The 20484-nt window shown below is 39.7% G+C and overlaps 1 protein-coding gene across 3 annotated transcripts in view; it reads left to right on the top strand.

Annotated features, from left to right (window-relative positions):
- Nucleotides 1-20484, top strand: part of PDE8A (phosphodiesterase 8A) — a 158368-nt gene that overhangs the window by 121795 nt on the left and 16089 nt on the right. For all 3 annotated transcript variants that reach the window (XM_009330918.1, XM_009330917.1, XM_009330916.1), the window contains exons 3-14: nucleotides 1670-1860; nucleotides 3036-3092; nucleotides 5438-5495; nucleotides 6963-7051; nucleotides 7281-7359; nucleotides 8962-9099; nucleotides 14522-14610; nucleotides 15899-15950; nucleotides 16051-16093; nucleotides 17060-17137; nucleotides 18434-18504; nucleotides 19149-19313. In XM_009330918.1, the coding sequence (XP_009329193.1) occupies nucleotides 1670-1860; nucleotides 3036-3092; nucleotides 5438-5495; nucleotides 6963-7051; nucleotides 7281-7359; nucleotides 8962-9099; nucleotides 14522-14610; nucleotides 15899-15950; nucleotides 16051-16093; nucleotides 17060-17137; nucleotides 18434-18504; nucleotides 19149-19313 (1110 nt within the window). The remainder of the gene's footprint in view (nucleotides 1-1669; nucleotides 1861-3035; nucleotides 3093-5437; nucleotides 5496-6962; nucleotides 7052-7280; nucleotides 7360-8961; nucleotides 9100-14521; nucleotides 14611-15898; nucleotides 15951-16050; nucleotides 16094-17059; nucleotides 17138-18433; nucleotides 18505-19148; nucleotides 19314-20484) is intronic.

Here is a 20484-nt window from a genome sequence, read left to right as displayed (position 1 = left end):
AATCAGAAATGTTCCTCAAATATTTCTGCCTCCCTTATTGTTATTAATGATTGTGTCACTTTTGTCCAGTCATAGGCCACTCTCGAATTCTACCAATTTATCCTGGTAATATAGCTGGCAGGTATGACGGAAGGAAAAGTTAGACAACGTCACATTTGTGCCAGAGTCAATCATACAACTCAGATCCTCTGACTTTCTGTGCTATTGCTGAAAACCATTCTTCCACTCTTAAAGAGTGTTTAAATTAACTTCGCTAAATATAGCCCAAACTATGACATGTTTTTGCAAACAGTTTTGCAGGTTGCTATAAAAGGAATCTGAACTAAATGAGTACGAAGTCCTTCATTCTTACAAAAATATACACTACATGGAAATGTTAAGATTTACTGGTAGACATTCCACCAACCTGGTCCAAAGGATAACCAGCACTGGAATTCCTAAAATCACCCAGAAGATAAACGGCAGTGGGATGGGTGCGAATTACACATGCTCCACATTTTTGTCTGACCAAAGCATATATTTAAGTGTGGTCTGATTAAATTACTGAGAGATTGGTGTCTTGGAACAATAGACCAAATGCTGGTTTAGTTATCCGTCTTTCCCAAAAGGCTGCATATACCGAGTCATCCAGAAAATCAACACTAGCATGGATCTGTAGTCTGCCATTCTGTGTATTCTTTCAGGCAAAAGAAGTTTTCTTCTACAGAATACTATCTTGATGCAAAGCACAATCGCATCAGAGAGAGTCTTCCTTAGCAGACTTTATGTTTATCTTCTGTACCTTCCGTATTTCAAATTCCTAGAATTTGAAATACATTTTAGAAGGAATTGGGCCTTATCATACTTTGAGTATGTAGGCATTGTATTGATTTTAAAAAGGCTCAGAGAGATTAATGTTATTGGCAATTACACAGCAAGTTAGGCCAGAGCAAATACTGGCTCATAGATCTGACTTCCAGTTCTGGATTTCAACCATGGTAGCCTCCTTCTGTGATATAAATCCCACGGCAAGCTTTGCATAGGAGTCACATGGGGACGTACTCCTTATACAGAGGTACTGCTTGTGATTTCAGTCTTGCATGAGTTCATCTTGACCAGCCTGTCTGTAGTTTCCAGAAACCCCGCAGAGTGGGCTGCATCCAGTACTTTGGGGAACTAGAATGAGATGAAAAGTAAAGTACATTTTTCATCATGCCACTGAAGCACCGTTAAATATTAATTCACCTGAGGTGAACCATGGCATTTTTTTTTTCTGGAATATGATCCTGGCAAGAAAAATAAAACCCAAGAAAACGATTGTATGTGAGACAATTTCAGTGAAGAAAAGTAGACTCGCTGTTAATTCATGTGAGCTGTCTGAAACGTAGGCATCTAGTCTCAACTGATCACCTCAGCTCTCTTTGTAGCTAATGACGAGAGAGCCACTTCCCAAACTTGTTCATCCCATGTGGATATAAATGGCTCTGGCAGACTATTTAATCCACTTGAAACACCTCTGTATACAGACAATTATAAAAAGTAACAGTCTGCAGAAAGCAATTCTGTTAAAAACAATGGATTAAGCCTTGGAAGTGGCTTTAAAAAACACGTTAAGAACAGGCAAAAGTCACAGAATCTACTGTATATGTTAGACTTGTCTGTAATGATTTACTGTCTGTCTTTAACACAGGTACTTTTAGTGTTTGCCAAAGAAGATAACCAGAGTAACGGGTTCTGTTGGGCATGTGAGAAAGCTGGATTTCGATGTAATATTGCCAGGACACCTGAGTCGGCACTAGAATGTTTTCTTGATAAACACCATGACATTATCATTATTGACCACAGACATTCCAGATACTTTGATGCAGAAGCATTATGCAGGTAAGCACCATTTCAGTGTAATTAATGCTTAACTATATAGTTAACACATCATCAAAGTTTTTTTGCTTTTATATGACCCTTTTATAAAATCTATTGAATGTTGACATTTTTTTGGACAGGTGTCCACTGGCAGCCTGAAATAATGTTACCTCAGTGCTTTACATCTGATAGCTGCAGCATTTTTGGTTGTGTACTAGGATATCTGAAGCTTGATCTGGCTTGGAGCCACAGTGTACAAATTTCTTGCCATAGTGAACTGTTGTTTAGGGTTTTTTTCTTCCTCCCAAATACCTGGTTCCTTGTTTGCACATTAAATTAACTGCAAAGATCGCATGTGCCGCCAAGCAATTTAATGAATACATTCACTTCATTAGCGTTCCAAATTTTTTGAAATGTCACTTGCTGTTGAGTAACTCCAGATGCAAATAGGCAATGTTTTGTGTGCACGTTTCCATTCCTACAACATTTGAAAATCTGTTACGAAGAGCAAAGTTGCAAACTGATTCCAAAAATACTTCGCAAACTGCTGTAAAGTACGAAAAAAGGGGAAAAGGATTTGCCTTTCTGAGTCTCTCCACAGAGACTTGACAGGCAGTGGTGCCTTGCTTCAGTGGCTTTCCAGTGAAAAACCCCTTGGGAATGTGTCTAGACTAAGTAACAGCCTGTGGGGTGGGGTGGCGGGGTCAGGTTATGTACCCTGGCTGAGTGTGGTGGGTTCAGGGCACTGGGACAAAGGCTCTTCTCCTTGCTAAAGTAACTAGATAAGATCTTTGTCAGGTAAAGACTAGGTATCAGTGCTGTTCCCCTTGTTACATTTTTACCATTCTGTCCCAGAATAAAGTAAAATGCTCCTTAAATGAGTGAGGCCAGGTCCTTCAAGTGTGTCCATTATGTGCTGTTTCAGAGCGGAGAATTTTTGCTATTCCCACACTGAGAGTATTTGAGGTTTAGATTAATCCACATTCTCTGTGTCTTTTTTTCATGGAGTCTCGGGTGTTGCTAAATTTATTGTCTTTTCTTAGTGGTCCAGCAGACTCAGGATTTGATTTTTGTTTTGTTGTTAAACCATTTAAAAGAGATGTTTTAAGAAAAGTACTATGTGAAGATTCTGTAAAGTCATGTTTTCTGACATGTGAACTTAAAAAACTGTTAAATGATTTGCTTTTTATTTAAAGGTCTATCAGAACAACGAAACCCTCAGAAAATACAGTCATTATTGGTGTAGTACGAAGGTAAACACTCATATCTTTTCTTTCACATGTGATCAACAAAATGTAAGTCTTGTCATTGTAAAAGTAAATACTACATTAGAAAACTTGAATTAGAACTTCTTACTGTGCTAGTGATAATGTGTTATACCATATAGAGTTTTCACCATCCTTGACCACAGGATTGGGACAGGATTTTTGATCTCTAGTTTTTTACTAGCAAGGTCTCACTTTGGGTTTGGTTTTGGTTTGGTTTGTTTTTTCCCCTCTCCTGATCACTGCAGGCTTTAGGAGTATGTTTCAAACAACCTCTGCAACACCATGTACAGAACTGTGGGACTGCCTCATAGATCTGTGTTTTGGTATTAATAAAAACAACAGTTTGAACCTTTCTTGATCTGCCTTTCAGTCTGATTAATCTCAGCACAAACAGGAGATCTGCTGAGTTACAGAAAAAGATACAGAACAATTTGATCAGTACAAAGTAGTATCTGACCACAGAAGTTTTAAAAGTAAAATAGACTGTATTGTGACATCTCAGTAAAGCAGTGCGTATGCTTTTTTCCTCCTCCTCCTTCCTCTGAAAACATTACCTATATATCATAAAATAATGTAAAAGTAACAAAAATGCAATATGTTTAATCTGAAATGAAATAAATGGAAGATAATTTCCTCAAAGTACAATTTTGGGAATGTCCATTTCTCAGAAAACATTCATTCTGAAAACCAATTCTGAGGTGTTGAAATTTCCCATTAACAATCCAATTTCCCACCACCATCTCTAGCGAACAAAAGACCCTAATTAAACATTTCAAGGGATTTCGTTGTGTGTATCATCTTCAACGCTTTTATGTCAGGAAGTCTTCTGACTATGGTAACCATTGCTTCTACAGTCAGAATTGTCTCTCATTGGACTAACGCAAAAGGAAAGAGGAAAGAAAGGAGCAAAAGAGCAAACAGTAACTCAAGAGCTGCTTCGTGTACATCAGAGAGAAAGACCCCTGTGGTTCTGTGGGCCAGCAGTTCCTTTCAAAAGTGAGGAGAGCTTGGAAGCTGGGCTTGCTGACTCACAATTAGGAAGTTGCTCAAAAGGGGTTTTTGCCTGCAATTCATTTTTGTCTTTTCAAAATGTTCGCATTGTGTGTTGGGACAAGGTAATAGCCCCCTGCGTAACAATCTCTCAGAAGCTTGCGTTCTTGAACTTTTCAGATGTGTCTAGTATGCCTGTCCACTGAAAATTTCAGAAGTGACTTTGCCTTCCACCGGGACTCAGTTGACTGTGTCAAGTTCCCATGTGCTAAACACATGCGTTCTCGAGCCGCCATATAGAATTTCACAGACAGAACTTTCACACATTTCCTTTCTTGCTGCAAGAAGCGTATTTGTGAAAAAGCCTGACATTTTGCCAATGACATATGGAGGGTCTTCTCCTTCATTTTCCTGCAGTTCAGTTGGTTGTTTTTTGGGTTTTTTTCCCCCTGTAGAATGCCTGTCCTCTTTCTTTGTGCTTCTGGGAGGCAGCATTACCAGATAGCTGGCATGAGGAATGGGGAGATTTTTCTGACAGCTGCCCTCCTCTCTGCTTAATCTTGGGCAAACCTTGTACTTTAGTAGGCTTCATTCTCTTCACGCATAAGAAACAAGTGCGCGGAAAACAAAAAGAGGAGGTGCCATAAGATCAAAACTTTCACACATAAATAAAAGCTATTGTGCCATCTGCTAAACCTGACCAGCTTCCATCTGCACATTTACAGAAACTTAACATAATGGCCTTTCTTCCAGATTCCAGTCATACATTCACATATGTTGGAGTGTCTTTTAACAGTTAGTATAGCCAGGTTTTTCAGAATGATTCAGATATCTCATTTTAGGAGTATGGCATCCCGAAGTGACCTACTAGAAGGCACTGGGTAGGCAACACTAGAAAATCCATCCTCATTGAGGCATCTTGAGTTGCCCACCTAAGATTTGATACACTCAGATAACAAGTCATTTCTTAAAACTTTGGCCGTGTAGATTTCAAGTGCATCTTTGACTAAGGACAACATAAACAACAAAGAATCCAGTACTGAAAAAGAAGGAATAGTCCAGCAATCTAGCTAATGAATTTGTTTTCTTGAAGCATTAATTTTTTGTGACGTAAACAGCTCATTACATGCAAAAAGGAAAATAACATTTTGGCTTATCCATGCCAAAGATGAAAGCTTACAAAAACCACAAAAAAAATGTTTTATTTATAGATCCTGTAAGGATCTAGCCATGTTAGCCTTTAGTGTGACATCTGGGGTACAGGTATGTCAATGGCTTGTGAAACTGGGTCTCAGTTGATTGCAGAAATAATCTTTGACTTTATCATCCTTCTTTAAAAGGCATGCTGATCGTGAAGAGTCATCAATATTGCCCCTGATCTCTGCTGGCTTCACAAGGGTATGTATGTGTTATACTCCATGAGGTTGCTCTGACATTTCAAAATTGTCATGCAAGAAACTATCCAGAAGTTTGGCTGTCAGCGACCGTTTGTGTCAGTAATCCAACCTGTAAATCTTGTTCATGCTGCTCGTTCTTATATATATCCTAATTCTGAACTACCATGCACCAGTAGAATTAGAATAATGCTGACTAGGTGGACATTCTCAGGAATATAAGAAGTGGTGCTGAGACTTTTCTACTTTATACATTTATTTCAGAGTAAGTATATGATGCTTTGCCTGAAAAGTTGACATTAACAAAATTGGCTAGTGACTGTAGCAGAGCCAGAAAGCAGTTTCCAATGAACAACAGAATGTGCTGTGGGAAATCTCTTCTATCAAATGCCAATTCACATCTGTAAACAGGCTTCAGACACTGTCAAGTGCTATTATCTATTGTTTGGAGGCACCTGAAAAGTGTTACATTGAATCTGTTCCTTGGCAACTATTCCAATTAAGTAGGAAAGGTGCTCATTAGTGTGTCAGTTAAGTGGATTCCTCATTGCATTAAGCTGACAATGGAACAAAAATGTGCATGGTTTACAGTGTGATTACTTGGTTGCATGCTCACTAGATTTTTTGCTATTCCATCACAATCCATTTGCACCTATTTGCTTATTTGTAGTAAGGTCCTAATACAGGAAATGCTAGAGCCTGAAAATAACTGTACTTCTATGTGCAGAGTCATTCCAGTGGGCACATAAGTAATCCGACACAGGTTCTGAATTATTTATGGATCAGAGCCTTGGAGATGGGGCTGATGGCAAAGCGTAGAAAATTTTGTTTAGCAGCCTTGATGTGGTGGCTTACCTTTGATAATCAGTCCTCCCTCCCAAACTATTAATGTCTGTGGCAGTTTAACATGAGCAAAGATTTAACATTCAGGCTCACACCTGGTAAATATGAGACGTTTAAAAAAAAAATCAAAGATACTGAGGTCATTGCTATACAAGCCCCAGAATGAATAATTGTATCCAACGGCAGATATATTTGTCAGGAAGTTTTGCTTTCTTCTATGTATACAATTTGGGGTATTAGCAATTGGAAACTCATAATGATCTCAAATTGTGATGACTTGAGATACAACATAATTTTTTCACTGTTACTTTAAATAAGTAGCATGAAAGCATGTAACTTCATTAAAATTAGATAATTTTATATATTGATCATGCTGACAATCACAGAGAATAAGCAGAATGCTTGAACCTCATTGCCATGAGGATCTGTCACCTTTTCAAAACGCAGTAACCTGAAGAATTTTACTAGTCCCAAAAAATAATCTTCTCATGTTGCTTGTGTTACAACGTGTTCATTTTTGGCGTATCTACTCCTTTTTAGTTCTTTATCAAGCAAAACAAAACAGAGCTTCATACCCTTGAGTACGGAAATGTGTATTAATGAAATATTTCTAACCTTTTATTTGCAGAGATATGTAGAAAATTCTAATATAATGGCCTGTTACAATGAGTTGATTCAGCTGGAATTCGGAGAGGTGCAGGCACAATTCAAACTAAGGTAATTTTACCAAAAACATAATGAACAAAAAAATGCCAGTTCGGCCACATCCTTAAAAGGGTATTTATTTTACTGTACTTTAGTAAATTATAGAATGTCAGCTGAAGAAAATATGTTAATCATTAAAGTACAACAATATTCAGTATGGAGTTGCAATACCTTATTGTCATATGGAATAAGAATTACGAGGATTAAATTTAATCAGATGCCTTTTCTTTTATGTCTCCAGGGCGTGTAATTCATTATTTACAGCATTAGAGAAAAGTCAAGAAGCCATTGAGATCACAAGTGAAGACCATGTAATACAGGTTTGTTCCAGTTAGTTTTATAAGTACAGAAAATTGCTCTGTGGACTGACTGTATTTTATTTCATCCATGATTACATTTACTCTTTCTTACAGTACATGAATCTAACCTAGCTTAATGGTTCTAAAAAGACTGGCGTGAGTTTAGCTGTAGAGTAGAATTTTCTCCATTTAAAATATCTTGCATAAATCAAGTCACTTTTAAGGGAGGTTGTTATTTCTGAATGAATAAGGATTTACTCTCATTTTTATTTTTTGTAATGATTCTTTTATATCATAAATGAATGCAGCCACTGGCTTGTATGCATTCTTTTCCAAAAATACTGTATGTTAATTTGATGCTCTTGAAAAGCAAATCTAATTGACGTTCTATTTAAATAAAGGTAGTACACTTTTTTTTTTTTGCTTAAATCTGATACTGTTTGATGCATCGGAATTCTTGGGCCAACTGTTTTTGAATGTAATTCTCTCTTAAAAATTTCTTCTAAAAAGGGAAGAGAAATTGTACTTAGGTCTGCAGTCCTGAAAAACATCATCTTTATAAGGGAGTTAGTTCCATCCCTAGCTATGAAGGCTGTGAGGAGTGATTTTATTATCAGTAAAGAGCTTGAGTCTAAGCCTCTGGGAGTTATAACATGCATATAAATTGTACCCTCTTGACCCAAATCTTGACAATGGCAATTTCATTGAAGGATGTGCCTTCTTCATCCCTTTTACAAAAATAACAGAACACATCCTGAAGTTGTTTTAAATATGTTTTTTCAGACCAAATTTTGTCCCTCTGCTGCCGGCCCCAGAATATGAGAGAACCGACATGTGCAAGAGTCCTGGAGCTTCAGCAGGCAGGGCTTTCTCACATAGGGGGGAACCTTTAGGAGCAGAGGGCGTCCAGTGGCACCCAGTGGCACCCTTTTCATTTCTCTCATACTGAAACATTGTAAGTTGTGAGGCATTCAGACGCCCTTAGGACAGGACCTGTGTTTGTAACTCAGCCAGCGAGAGGGTCATGAAGGTGTGGGCTATGGGTACCAGTCTTCGGTTTTGTCGGGCAAGGGCCACAGAATTGCAGTGAAATGCAACATGCAGTTCCGAGAGAAAGTTGCTTTATTAGATTCCACTTCTTCCAGTCTGCTTGGCTGGGCTTTGCCTGGACAGGGGAATAGTGATGGTTGGCCCTTACACACGGTAAGACAATGAATTTGTCAATGGATAAGGTTAATATTCCTATGGCATCCCACCATCTAATTTGTGATTTTTAGGAACATTGAGGTAGGTTTGAGGTTTATAGGTTTGAGAACTGACAGAGCTGAGTTTTCAGGAATTTATGTTGTCTGTCTAAACTCTTGTGAATATGTAATACTCAGCTGTTTCTGTAATTTCCCTCTCTTTGCTCACATGCACACACTCTGCACAACTCTTCTAGCATGGACATTCCTGTTTTGCTTCACAAAGAAAAAAATGTAGGCATCTCTCTCAGGAGCAGTACATACAGAGATTTATTTCAGGCTGGGAAAGAGATCCCTTGGTTTAGCAAATAAAAAAAAAGGATTCTGTTGTGCTTTAAGTATTCTGTTGAATGGTTTTTTGTTTGTTTTTATTTCACAGTATGTCAATCCTGCTTTTGAAACAGTGATGGGCTATCAAATAGGTGAACTAATAGGAAAGGAATTAACAGAAGTGCCTATAAATGAAAAAAAAGCTGATTTCCTAGATACTATTAATTCCTGCATAAAGATAGGAAAGGTGAGTAATGGCATTGTATCACTTACCATTTGCTACCTGTAAAAGTTGTTATTGTCCAGGGATGACACACGATGTAACTTGCAGCTTCACAGACACGTAGCATTTTCAGCTTTCTTACTCAAAAGAAGAAGAGGGAGTAAAAAATGCTCATTTTTTAAGGGCTTCTTTCTGTCTTCTTGCTTGGAAGAGGTACATGTTTTATGAAAATAAGTGACTTGCTGTGTTTCTTTATAATATAGGCTGTATGTAGCAAAAGGTGTGGGAATACCAAAGAGAAATGGGATGGATGCACATGTTATCCAGTGTGATGTAAATGAGAAAAGAACCGTGTTGAAGTATTTCAGCATGACATGTGGAAGCTGATTTGCAAGTTCAGAATGTAAAAATATCAGAAGAGGCGTTTGCAATACCACTTGAGGGTGATAGGCAGTGTCAGCTGCCAACTGCCAATATCTTTTATTCTCTAATGACACGGGAGCTGTCTAATGGATTTCCATTAGAAATGTTTGTTGCACCAAGCAAGTGCATGAGGAAGTGCAGCTGGCTTCTAGGGAGGTCATTACAGAGAGACGTTACTGTTTGCCTGGTAGCTCCACAACGTTCCTTTGGGACTGCTGTGGCTGTAGTGTGAGGATCCATCTAGGAGCTTTCATTTCCATTTTGACAATAAGGTGTAAATGCTTCTGATGTCATTGAACATGTCATAATATCTTACAGGAAGAAGGTCATGGAGGTTACACAAGAGATTTGGGAATTGGTGTATTTGTAGATGCGTCATGGCCCATGCTCAGACCTGAGTCAGGATAGCTAGTTGGGTCATACTGACTGTCCGCAGGGAAGCAGCATGTTATTGACACAGAGCAGGGAGATGCTAAAATGAATCATGGCACTCTGTGTGTCTAGGCAGTGATGCAAAAGCACTGATGCAAAGTTGTGATGAGTCATACTTTATAAATCAGGGTAATAACACAAGCATTCATCAACAAAAGCTGCACTCTATCTGGGTGCAGATTGCATGTGCATTTCAACAAGAATGTCGTCACTCGTTTCTACGTGTATTGGCCTTTTAGAAGAGATCCCAGCGATAGACAATAGCTTGGATTATGGTGCTTCACACCTCTGTTGCCTGACCAAAATTATTTCAGTAAATGCGTGTAATACAAAACTGATGTTAGGAGGGAGTATTTATTAAGTTACAATTCAAATACATTAGACGTGTCAGGCTTTAAATCCACAACATCAATTCTCAAGATATGAAGTGATCAAATTTTTAATGTTTTAGCATGCTGATAAAAATGCCTTTAATAACGGAAATATATTTTACTCTATGAATGATAGAAATCTAACTCTAATCCATCTCTTTCCTTGCACTTATTTTACTCCTGGCTCTAGGACTTCCAACTGTGAGGGCTAATGAAATACTACTTACTTTAAACCTGTCTGTCTGGAACATCTTAAGCTGTTTTAGGTGGATATATTGTATTTACATGGTTTTTGTATTTCTCTTTGGAACATTTTGTAGTATGCCTTACATTTACATATTAATAGAAAAATGAATTGCAAATTAAATTCTCACAGGAAGTATTTGCGAGTAGCGGTTAACTGTGCGGAGCAACCTTTGAAATACTGCAGCCTTTTGAAGGTGCTCTAGTTTGAAATCATTTGTGTCAAGATGTTACAGCATTTTCAGAGGTGCCTAACTTGTGTCTGGATCATTCTGACATGGTCTGTATGTTGTTTTCAGGCTTGTAATTAAGAAATCATAAAAATATCCTAAATTTAGAAGACTGCTTCCCATTACAATAGGGTATATATTGGCTACTGTAGGTTATAGCATACCAAAAAAGCCAACTGTCTACTACTGTGATATTCTCCTGTCAACAGGTTTGGCTTTTCTGTTTTGAACAAACACGGTAATATAACAAAAATAAGAGAAAGCAAGATTTTCTGATCTTTAGAAAAATGTAAACTGTATCAAATCTACCTCTAGTCTTTAAAGGGAATTTAGGAAGATGAACTCTTGCAGCATTTCCCCTCTTGTGCTGACAAACATAGCGCTGTGAGCAAGCTCAGTATATCCAAACAGAAATTCATACATACACAAAAATTGCTAATTGCATGGTACACAGGGATTCTTGGGTCAGGATGTTGTTTCTCTTAGCAAAAAAAAAAAAACCAACTCTCTGGAAGTTCCCATTTTTTGTTACTACAGCTGGCTGTAATTTGCAAGAAGCCAGCATTATTGAAAGGCATTTTCACCCATCCATACTTGAGGAGTTAAAAAACAAGTTGTACTTTCTTCATTCTTCTGTTTCACGATTCAAATTACATCCATTAAGATGAAATGTGCAATTCTGACTAGAATTCTTGCTGCCTCTGATCTCTGCATTTTGACACAAAGCTCTTTATCTTAGTTTTGCTTTTTCTGAAGTGAGATGGATAGCTATCGATAAATCAGACAAGACGTGCAATTCCTCTCACTCTTTGGGAATTATTTGCAAGATAGCTATCTTTACAGAGGGGGTGGGAGAGCGATCACACTGTATGATAAAGGTCTATGGCAATTCCTTCCTAACTCAGCCTTACTTTCTGTGAGATTGTTTTCATGACATCTTGCGTTTATTTTGGTTTGCTCTGTTTCCTACAAGTAGCTTGCTAAACTTTGCTGTCTAGTGCAAGAAGCCCAAATCTAAAAGGAAGGCTGAACTGGGGGATTACTTACTATGCATGTGTGAGTGCTCAGTGGGTAGATGAGTGGCTGTGCTGTGGCCTTCTTACTGAAGTTTGAAACCTCAGCGTTGATTCGCGCTATAAAGGGTGACACCATTTTTTTTACCGTTTATGATTTTTACTCTGCATTCGATGCCAGCACGCCAGGCCTGGGGAAGTGACTGATCGCTGTACTTGTGTGGCTGTAATGTAGACAGAACGATGAGCTTGACTGACAGCACATCTTGTGAAGTAGCTCTTCTCTGTTGGGATGCTGACAGAGGCTCTGTGAGAGAGCATATGGTGTTCTTAAAATATGCTTAAGTAACATCCCTGGGAGAACTTTACCTACCAGCAGGAGTTTGGCTTGGACCTCCTATTTCTCAGAATTCTGCTGACCTTTCCCCTCACACATTTTCTGCCAGTTTCACAGGGTTTAGAAATTCACAAGTTGAAAAATCGATCTGTTGACTAAGAAGAACATATTAGTGAATAAGCTGTCTTGAAAAGGATGCACTTTCAATGCGGGAATTATCCAATCTGTACCTTATGACTTTACCCCTTTGTGCATATTGCTGGTTTATTACCTGGGTTAGAGATCGATTACTCATCTATGCCTCATCCTGGTTGTCAGGAAACTATTGATATGCATACTTTTAATTATGAGAGCATTGAATTTTGTGATGTTTGCTTTATCTTCATTTGTATTCCTCATGCAGCTCACAGGAGAAGATATGCTCGCTTCACAATTTGTTATGCACAGTTCTTTTCTCCGACAGATCCTCAGAAAAGCCTTTCATATTTTTTTTTGCACAGCCTGTCACCATGCAGCTCTCTGCAGGCTGGAGTCTTTATTTGCTGGCTCCGTCAACATAAATGCAAAACCGTTCTCTCTGTACCTGTGCTCTGGCCTGCTTGACTGTCAGATCTGTCAGTCTAACATAAATAAATACGTATCATGTGCCTCATGAAGGTATTTTCACATACGTTTGTAAGATCTGATATACAGTCTGTTGAACTCAACTGAAAGACAGCAATTGGCATAGGTAGTTTGTATTAAGTGAATATGCAATATGGAATCAATTATTTATTAATCACTTGGTATTATTAGATGCCCAGCTCAAAATATCCATCTATTAAAAAAGACCACCAAAAACTGCTCTAGGGGTGGAAACGTGTAGGCAAGATTGTAAATCTTGTCAGCTGCCAGGTTACAAAAGACTGGCTCTGTTGGAAGGATACTGGCCTCTGTGCTGCTGTCAGAAATGAAAGGGGGAGATCCAGGGTTCCCAAATCTTGCTTTCCCTGAATTTGCCTAAATAGCCCTGTGGGGGGCAACTCTAGTCCAGGCACCACATGCAAGGGGAGACCCGGGGAGGTCCATCAGTGTTGTGGTATGTCTTTGCCGCGGTATTTGTAGCACAGTTTGAGAAGCAGCAGCAGCGTGGTGAGGGAATTGGGAGGGAGCAACAGGTAAGGGGCCCGTGCCCCGGCGTGTGCCGAAGCCGCGTTTGGCCGTGTCTGCGTGCATCAGCATGGGAGCTCTCCTACTTCACAGCGTGGGTGTGGGCTCCGCTGCAGGGAGGTGGTTTGGGGCTGGGTGTTAGACCATGGTGGTGCCTTCTGGATTTAAAATCTCCAGATACCAAAAGTGATTGCTTTAACAGTATTTCATATAAAAGCATGTCTTAAACAAGGGAGAAGGGACATTTCCCGCGTCTCATTGAAAGAGAAAATGAGGCTCTGCGCTAGAAAGAAATGCCTCATTTCCAGAGGAAAAAAGAGACTTCTCGCTGCAAAATGAAAAATTCCTTTCCACCATGTCTTTTTTTTTTTACAGTTATGAATTTTATCAAAGAACAATGATACTAGCAGTGACAATCTGATACTTTAAAAATTGTCTACTTAAATGTGATCCTGAAACCAGAGTGCTTTTAGAGGAGAGGTCAGCAGATGGGAGGCAGAATCCAGTAGCTCTTCTACTAGGCTCTCTTTTGCTTTGAAAAAGCCAGGATAAATCTCTGCCGCTTTTTGAGACTGAACTAGCAGTGTGGAAAGTAAATGTGCTAGGATACCAAAACGCTTTTAGTCACAGATATATTTAAAGTTAACCAATGACAAGACTTCCCAACTCTTGCAGGAGAGACGATGCAGTCCAGAATTGAAGGCGGACAGGTCAGCGTAATGGTTTCTCACTGACCTTCCTGTCCTGGGAGGAGTCAATGCAGTCAGGGAGAAAGGCAGGCAGGCCAGCGTAGCAGTCCCAGCCATGTGGTGTGTGGTCCTGGGCAGGGCAGGGGGGTGCCCCGCACTGTTAAAGCCTGCAGGTGCTCCTGGAGCCTCTGGGGGACTCTTGTTCCAGGCAGGGGCTCTCGCTCTTGCAGGGGTCTTTGCCAGGTCTCTCCCCAGTGACCCCCAACACCATTGAGGTAGGATTGGGAAGAGAATATGTGGTTCTGATTCCCACAGCACCTGAGGTTCGGCTGTTGCCATCAGGACACTCACAGGTTGCCCTTCTGGAAATTCTCCATGCATTGGCAGCAACACAGTGACTTACGGGTTAGTTACAGGGGAGAAATTTCAGGGTAAGCACAGTTTAACCAGTCCTGGCTGGTTTTGTATTGTAAGACAGCTTTCAATGACAAAAGGTATGAAGCTACAGCTTCTCTTCCTGTTTTATCTGAACTTCCTTCCACTTGAATTCCTTTTTCAGGAATGGCAAGGAATGTACTATGCGAAAAACAAAAATGGAGATAGCATACAACAAAATGTGAAGATACTACCTGTCATCGGACAGGGAGGGTAAGTATGAAGGCTAAAGCCATGATTTAGGTCTGAATCAAGACTCAGTTTAGAGTTCAGTTGCTTTCAGCAGACATTGGATTATCCTGTTGCTGAGAATAAAGGAAACTTATGCAAGGAAGGGAGCCTCAGACCTCTGCATTTAATTCCTTGGGGCAAAATCACTTTACATGCTGTGTGCAGGGAAAGTGAAATTCTCCTAATTCTCCCCAAAAAGGAGCCAAAGATCCAGATGTACTCACTTGTGACTCTTACTCTTTTAATACTCCCTGAAGTGCGAATGCACCCTCTTCTCTTTCTGTGCGTTGTGTTGGGACCACCAGGACCTATGTCCTGTTCCACTGTGCACCTGTACTATGTCCCTCCGTGCCCACCTACTCATGGCTGTTGCCGAGTGTCTTTATGTGATGAGGTCATGGTGTGCTTTGATCCTGGTCAAAATTCAAGCATGTCTCTGATTTTTGTGCAACTTCCACTTGGTCCCCAAATGGAGCATTTGGAGCACACAGGTATATATTAGTTACTGGTACATTTATGATGAGTCCTTCTATACTATATTGGGAAAGAAAGTGGATCAGATTGCATGCAGTAGTAGTTTCAAAGCCCTCTAAGGCAACACAAACATTAATTAAAAGCATGGCACATCATCCTCCAGACTTGGCAGAGACAATCGTTTAGAAAGGTGTGTCTTCATGAAGGAAAGGCCAAATGCAGCTTCTTCATGCAGTTACTTCCTAAAAAAAAATGTTGTGGGTTGATTTCATCCCTGGAAGTAATTCATGTTCCCCACTCTCCATCAATAGAGTGAAAACATCTTTTCAGCTTAAGATGCCGGACTTGTAAGACCAATATGTATTACATACATTGCAACTTAGGAAACAGTCTAAGCCCATTTGAAGCTGGCTTAGAAAGTTTCCCGGTAATCAAGGGTGTAGTTTTCAGTTTGATTGCTCTATCCCTAAATCCTATAGAAGGTTTTGATTGTTGGACTGCACTGTTGCATGTTTCGCGTTTATATCATACCTGAAACATCCTATAGTAGCCCAGAAGAAGCTGGGGGGGAAAGGGGGCAGAGAGAAAAAGGAGGGGACAATCTTTGCAAAAGATGCTTCCATTTTGTATTCCCCATCATGTGCAGAACTGTGGGGCTTTTCCATTCTCACTTGAGCCTTCCTGCCAGAACAGGATTTGTCCTATATTAATTTGTTGCTCTTACCCATTTTGTGTATCAGCACTGAATTACATCTGAGGTTCGGATGGGAATTAATACACTGTTTTTTGCCTACAGAAGGATTAGACACTATGTGTCAATTAGTAGACTGTGCAATGACAACAATAAGGTAAGTGAAAATAGTGCTATGCTTGCTTTAGTTTGAGCGCTAAATATTACAAAATAATGGGAAAGTTCTGACTAACTGGATTTCTCATACTAAATTGTAGGCGGAGAAGACATGTGAACGTGTTCAGGCTGAATCTCAGACAGGTATGACACATCTCTTCTGTCCTAATAAGCGGAGAACGTACCTGGGGAAAGAATAAAGCCCATTGTTAGTGATCTGACTGAAAACCACAGTTGCAGAGGACAGTCTGAACAGTACTATTTAGCTAGCGATAAGCTGGGAATCCAGCTCAAAAGGCAGGAAAATAAATACAAGCCCTCTCTACCTGCCTCGTTTGGTTTAGAAGTGATATAAAGCAGCCCACCCTTGAAAACACAATAATAGGGCCCCGAGTTGGTATTGTGGTATTGCTGGATTCAGTGCCTCATCTTAGTTGTAGGTAGTGGATCCCTGTGCCAAAATCAGAAATAAGAAGGATGCTGTCTAGTCGTCACGTTGCTGTGGCTGGTCTGTGGCTAGTGGCATGTATGTTTACATTGCTTTTAACTGTATTGTGGGGTACGTGCATGGGGGTGGAAATGAGGATGACCAGCACTACCATTCACCCTCATCCCACATATCAACGCTTCAATTAAGACATCCTTGGCATCCATGCTGCAGGTACTTGTTAATTGTAGCCTTGGTAGCACAGGTTGTATCTGTTGGAGTCTGTAAGGGACCTAGGATACATTGCCTAGTTTGCAAGCGTGTAGTCTACTTTGGTCCACCAGTTCTTTGTGGCAGTTGTTACTTGAGTGAACTCAGGTGTGTTGCACAAGTTGTATTCACAACTACAATTGTGTGACTGTGTCAAGAGAGGAAGTTTTCCCTCCACACCGTTAGATCCCTTCTGCAAAAACACTTAGGCATGTTCTGCCAGAGAGCATGACTGGTTTCACGACAGCGTAATTGGGCGAGAGTTTAAAAAGGAGCTGTCATTGGCTTTCATCTGCTGAAGCATTGTGGTAAATGTCACTCAGCTGCTATCAGGCTTTCTCTGAGTTTCAGTTCCTTTAACATACATCTTGGGCACAACTTAATGTCATTGTACAATATCATTTTCTCCACAGATATTCAGACTTGCAGACACAAAGACAGGAGGAAAGGATCGCTAGATGTCAGATCCACAACGTCACGAGGGAGTGATGGTACGTTAAACAAGTAGATTTTTCTGATTTCTATATATATTCAGATTTTTATGTGCATACATACATACACACACATACATATACACACATACATACACACACACACAAATATAGGTAAGTATGTATGTGTATATATACACATACACACACGTGAATAAAATAGCAAGTCATCACTTCATGAACAACTTTACATTTGTCAAATAGCCCCATTTTCTTTTCTTGAACTACTTTGAGTCTTCTTTTGAACCAGTGGAGAATGGAAGGCTATCGTCAACCGTCCTGCATGGAAGACCTCATGAGATTCCACACAGATACTTTCAAGTACAAATGGCAAACTCTAAACCTAACAGATTATTACATTTCTTACCTCTTTTCTTGATAAAAATATGAAGATAATTTTTTAATGAATTTTGTTTTCTTTTCACTGTGTTGTATTTTGCTCCGTTTGATCACCCCAAACTTGATAGATGAGTCACATATTCAAAACTGTTGCTGATACTTACATGATTTTGTTAAAGCATACATCATTACAGTCTGGGCAGCATACACTAGTAAAACATGGAAGTAGGTCTGTGGCAGTGAGAATACAATCGTGCTCCAGTATAGCAAAAATAGCATTGATTCTTCCTCTTCAGAGCTGCTCAGCACAAAGAGTAACAGAGATGTGTCTGCATTTTATAGGTAGCACAACATAATCATCCAGAAAAATTATCCCATCTTGGCCTTTTCTCTACAGAACCAAAATTGCTAACTGATACAAAACATTTGTTTTTCAATTTCCAATGAATAATAGGCCAGAACCTCTGCTGTTTTAATTTGGCATAGCTATCTTCACTTCAAAGGAGCTTCACTGATTTACCTCAGCTTGGAAGCTGACTCATTATGACTTGTCATGTTGCACCAGGCAGCAAAGGTAGATATATCCTGTAATAACCTAACTGCAATAGTTACCTACCTGTGCCTGCCAGTTTATACACACATGCATCTGTATAGTCTTTTAACTGAGTTTTTAATTGAATATTTTAATTAGTTGAAATAAAAAACCAAAGCCGTGATTTTGCCAGGCTGTTATAGCTATTATCTCTAATCTGGGATATCAGTGGATCACCAAGCATCTCTTTGCACCTGCGTGCCCCCAGCATAACAAGCATGTGTATGTATTCTGCAATAGATTGCCTCTGATGGATACAGCAGGGTAAGCAGTTCAGAAAATGAATCAAGATTTCTTGGCTGAATCCTCCTGTCATGCCTCGTCTCTGAAATCAGGATACAAATTCTGCTTTGTTTTCCACACAGGCAGCTCACAAAGGCGGCACTCTTCTATGGCCAGGATACATTCCATGACTATTGAAGCACCCATCACCAAGGTAATGTGCACCGTCACTAGCTGTTGTCAGTTGTGCTGTACTGGAATACCGGAGCACAAGGCTCCAGTACAGCATCCAGACTGAGGAGCAAGGCAGCGCTGGCCTCTGGTGCCACTTCTTCCCCCGTTCCACCTGCCCACTGGTGGAGCTCCAAAAACCCAGATGCTCTGAACAAAGTTCTCCCAAGCCTGCTTAGTAGAGTGCCCTCCATCTGGTCAGCCATTGCATGACCCTTTTTAAGGGTCTTGCCTATGTGAAGGAGGGACTAGAGCTCCTCCTTCTTACTTATGCGTTGTAAACTGCCTTCTGAAACCATTCAAGGATTTGACAAAAATCAGCTCTTTAATAAATTGAGAGGCAAATGGGAGAAGGTTATATTAAATCCATTCAGAGACATTTTGAGGCTGTGCCTTGAACGGGAAAGTCACTAATAAGACTGCTGTCTTTAAGGCCATGCTCTTGTTCCCAGAGTCAGTAGCAAATATCAGTGTTTTATTAACATCCCTTTCATTTTGATTCTCCCACATGTGGATTAAAGTTGTAGATCTCGTTTATTTGCAATGAGTTTTCCATAGTAATTGATGAGTGTCTCTGTTCTTTCTTAAATCACTTCTAAATTCAAAACATGTCTAATGCTAAACTAGGTAATAAACATCATCAATGCTGCACAAGAAAGCAGTCCCATGCCAGTTGCAGAAGCTTTAGACCGGGTTTTGGAGATTTTAAGAACCACTGAATTGTACTCTCCACAACTGGGGACAAAAGATGAGGATCCACATACAAGTGACCTCGTTGGAGGGTTAATGACAGTAAGTACATACTGCCACAAACAGCTATTGATTATTGTTCCACTGCCTGATTTTCCCAGTGACTCGATCTTTATCACCTGGCATGTGCTTTGCCTCTACAATGCCAATTTTTCAGGAAAAACTGCACACCTCTCTTTGTGGATTTCCCCCCCCCCTACATTAATAATGTAGCTCTGAAAATGGGAAGAAAATTGACCAGTCCCTTTGAAGCATTAGTTTTGCTAGAAATGGAAAGGAAAAGCAATTCTTTTTTCAATGTGATTCATTTTAGAAAGGTCTAGATGGAGAGGAAGATAGATAGATAGATAGATAGACAGACAGACAGACAGACAGACAGACACTTGTATTTATTAATTAGGATTAGAATGGCATGTTTTGGGGGCCTTTCAGCATATAGAAAGAATGTGTTTTCAAAAGAATGCAAAATACATATTTTTGTTGCTATTTCTTGGATTATGTTTGTAGCTGTGGAGACCCATAGAAAGATCAGAATGCTTTTAGCTAGAAACATGAATGTTCACATATTAAAACACAATCATGCTCCACAGAACTCATAATTTAAATAAATAAGGCAAGAAAAACACTGAAGAAGGCATGTATTATGTTGTTATGAAACGGGGAACGGGGGCATTGGAAAAAGAAGCGTTGTACCCAATGTTGAACAAAGGGCACGTAGCAAAGCAAGAATTGAACCCAAACCTTCAGAACCTGGAGTCTGACCCTCCTGATAAACTAGATGAAGTTGGATGAATGTTACCTGTGCCCTAAGGATATGTGTTCCCATTAGTCTGTAGGTTGCCTATAAAAGGCTACCTCAGGAAAAAACTTGACATGTGTTGGATGCAAAAAGGCTCACAAGATGTGAGCTTTTCAGAGGTGTCTCTGGGCTATTATCATTTCTGGCTGTAACTATCAAGGCGCCTTTGCAGTATCTATCAGAATCTTGAAACGGTTTACGTATATTTTTGCCTCTTAAAATACCACAGCAAATATCAAATCAGGAGAAACATATGAGAGACTTCAAGAATTCCAGGAGAAGACCTGAATGGTTCATATAGGGTTGAATTTACTAACTCGGTAGACAAAATGTATTGTTACCTTAACTATAAAAATATGGGAAGAATGTTGATACATATAATCATTAGAGGCTCAAAGTGAATCCTGATTTGAT

This window comes from Pygoscelis adeliae, unplaced genomic scaffold (assembly GCF_000699105.1).
Source record: "Pygoscelis adeliae isolate BGI_AS28 unplaced genomic scaffold, ASM69910v1 Scaffold318, whole genome shotgun sequence".
Taxonomy (NCBI): domain Eukaryota; kingdom Metazoa; phylum Chordata; class Aves; order Sphenisciformes; family Spheniscidae; genus Pygoscelis; species Pygoscelis adeliae.
Note: the sequence above shows the minus strand (reverse complement) of the source record. Positions and strands in the feature narration are given on the sequence as shown.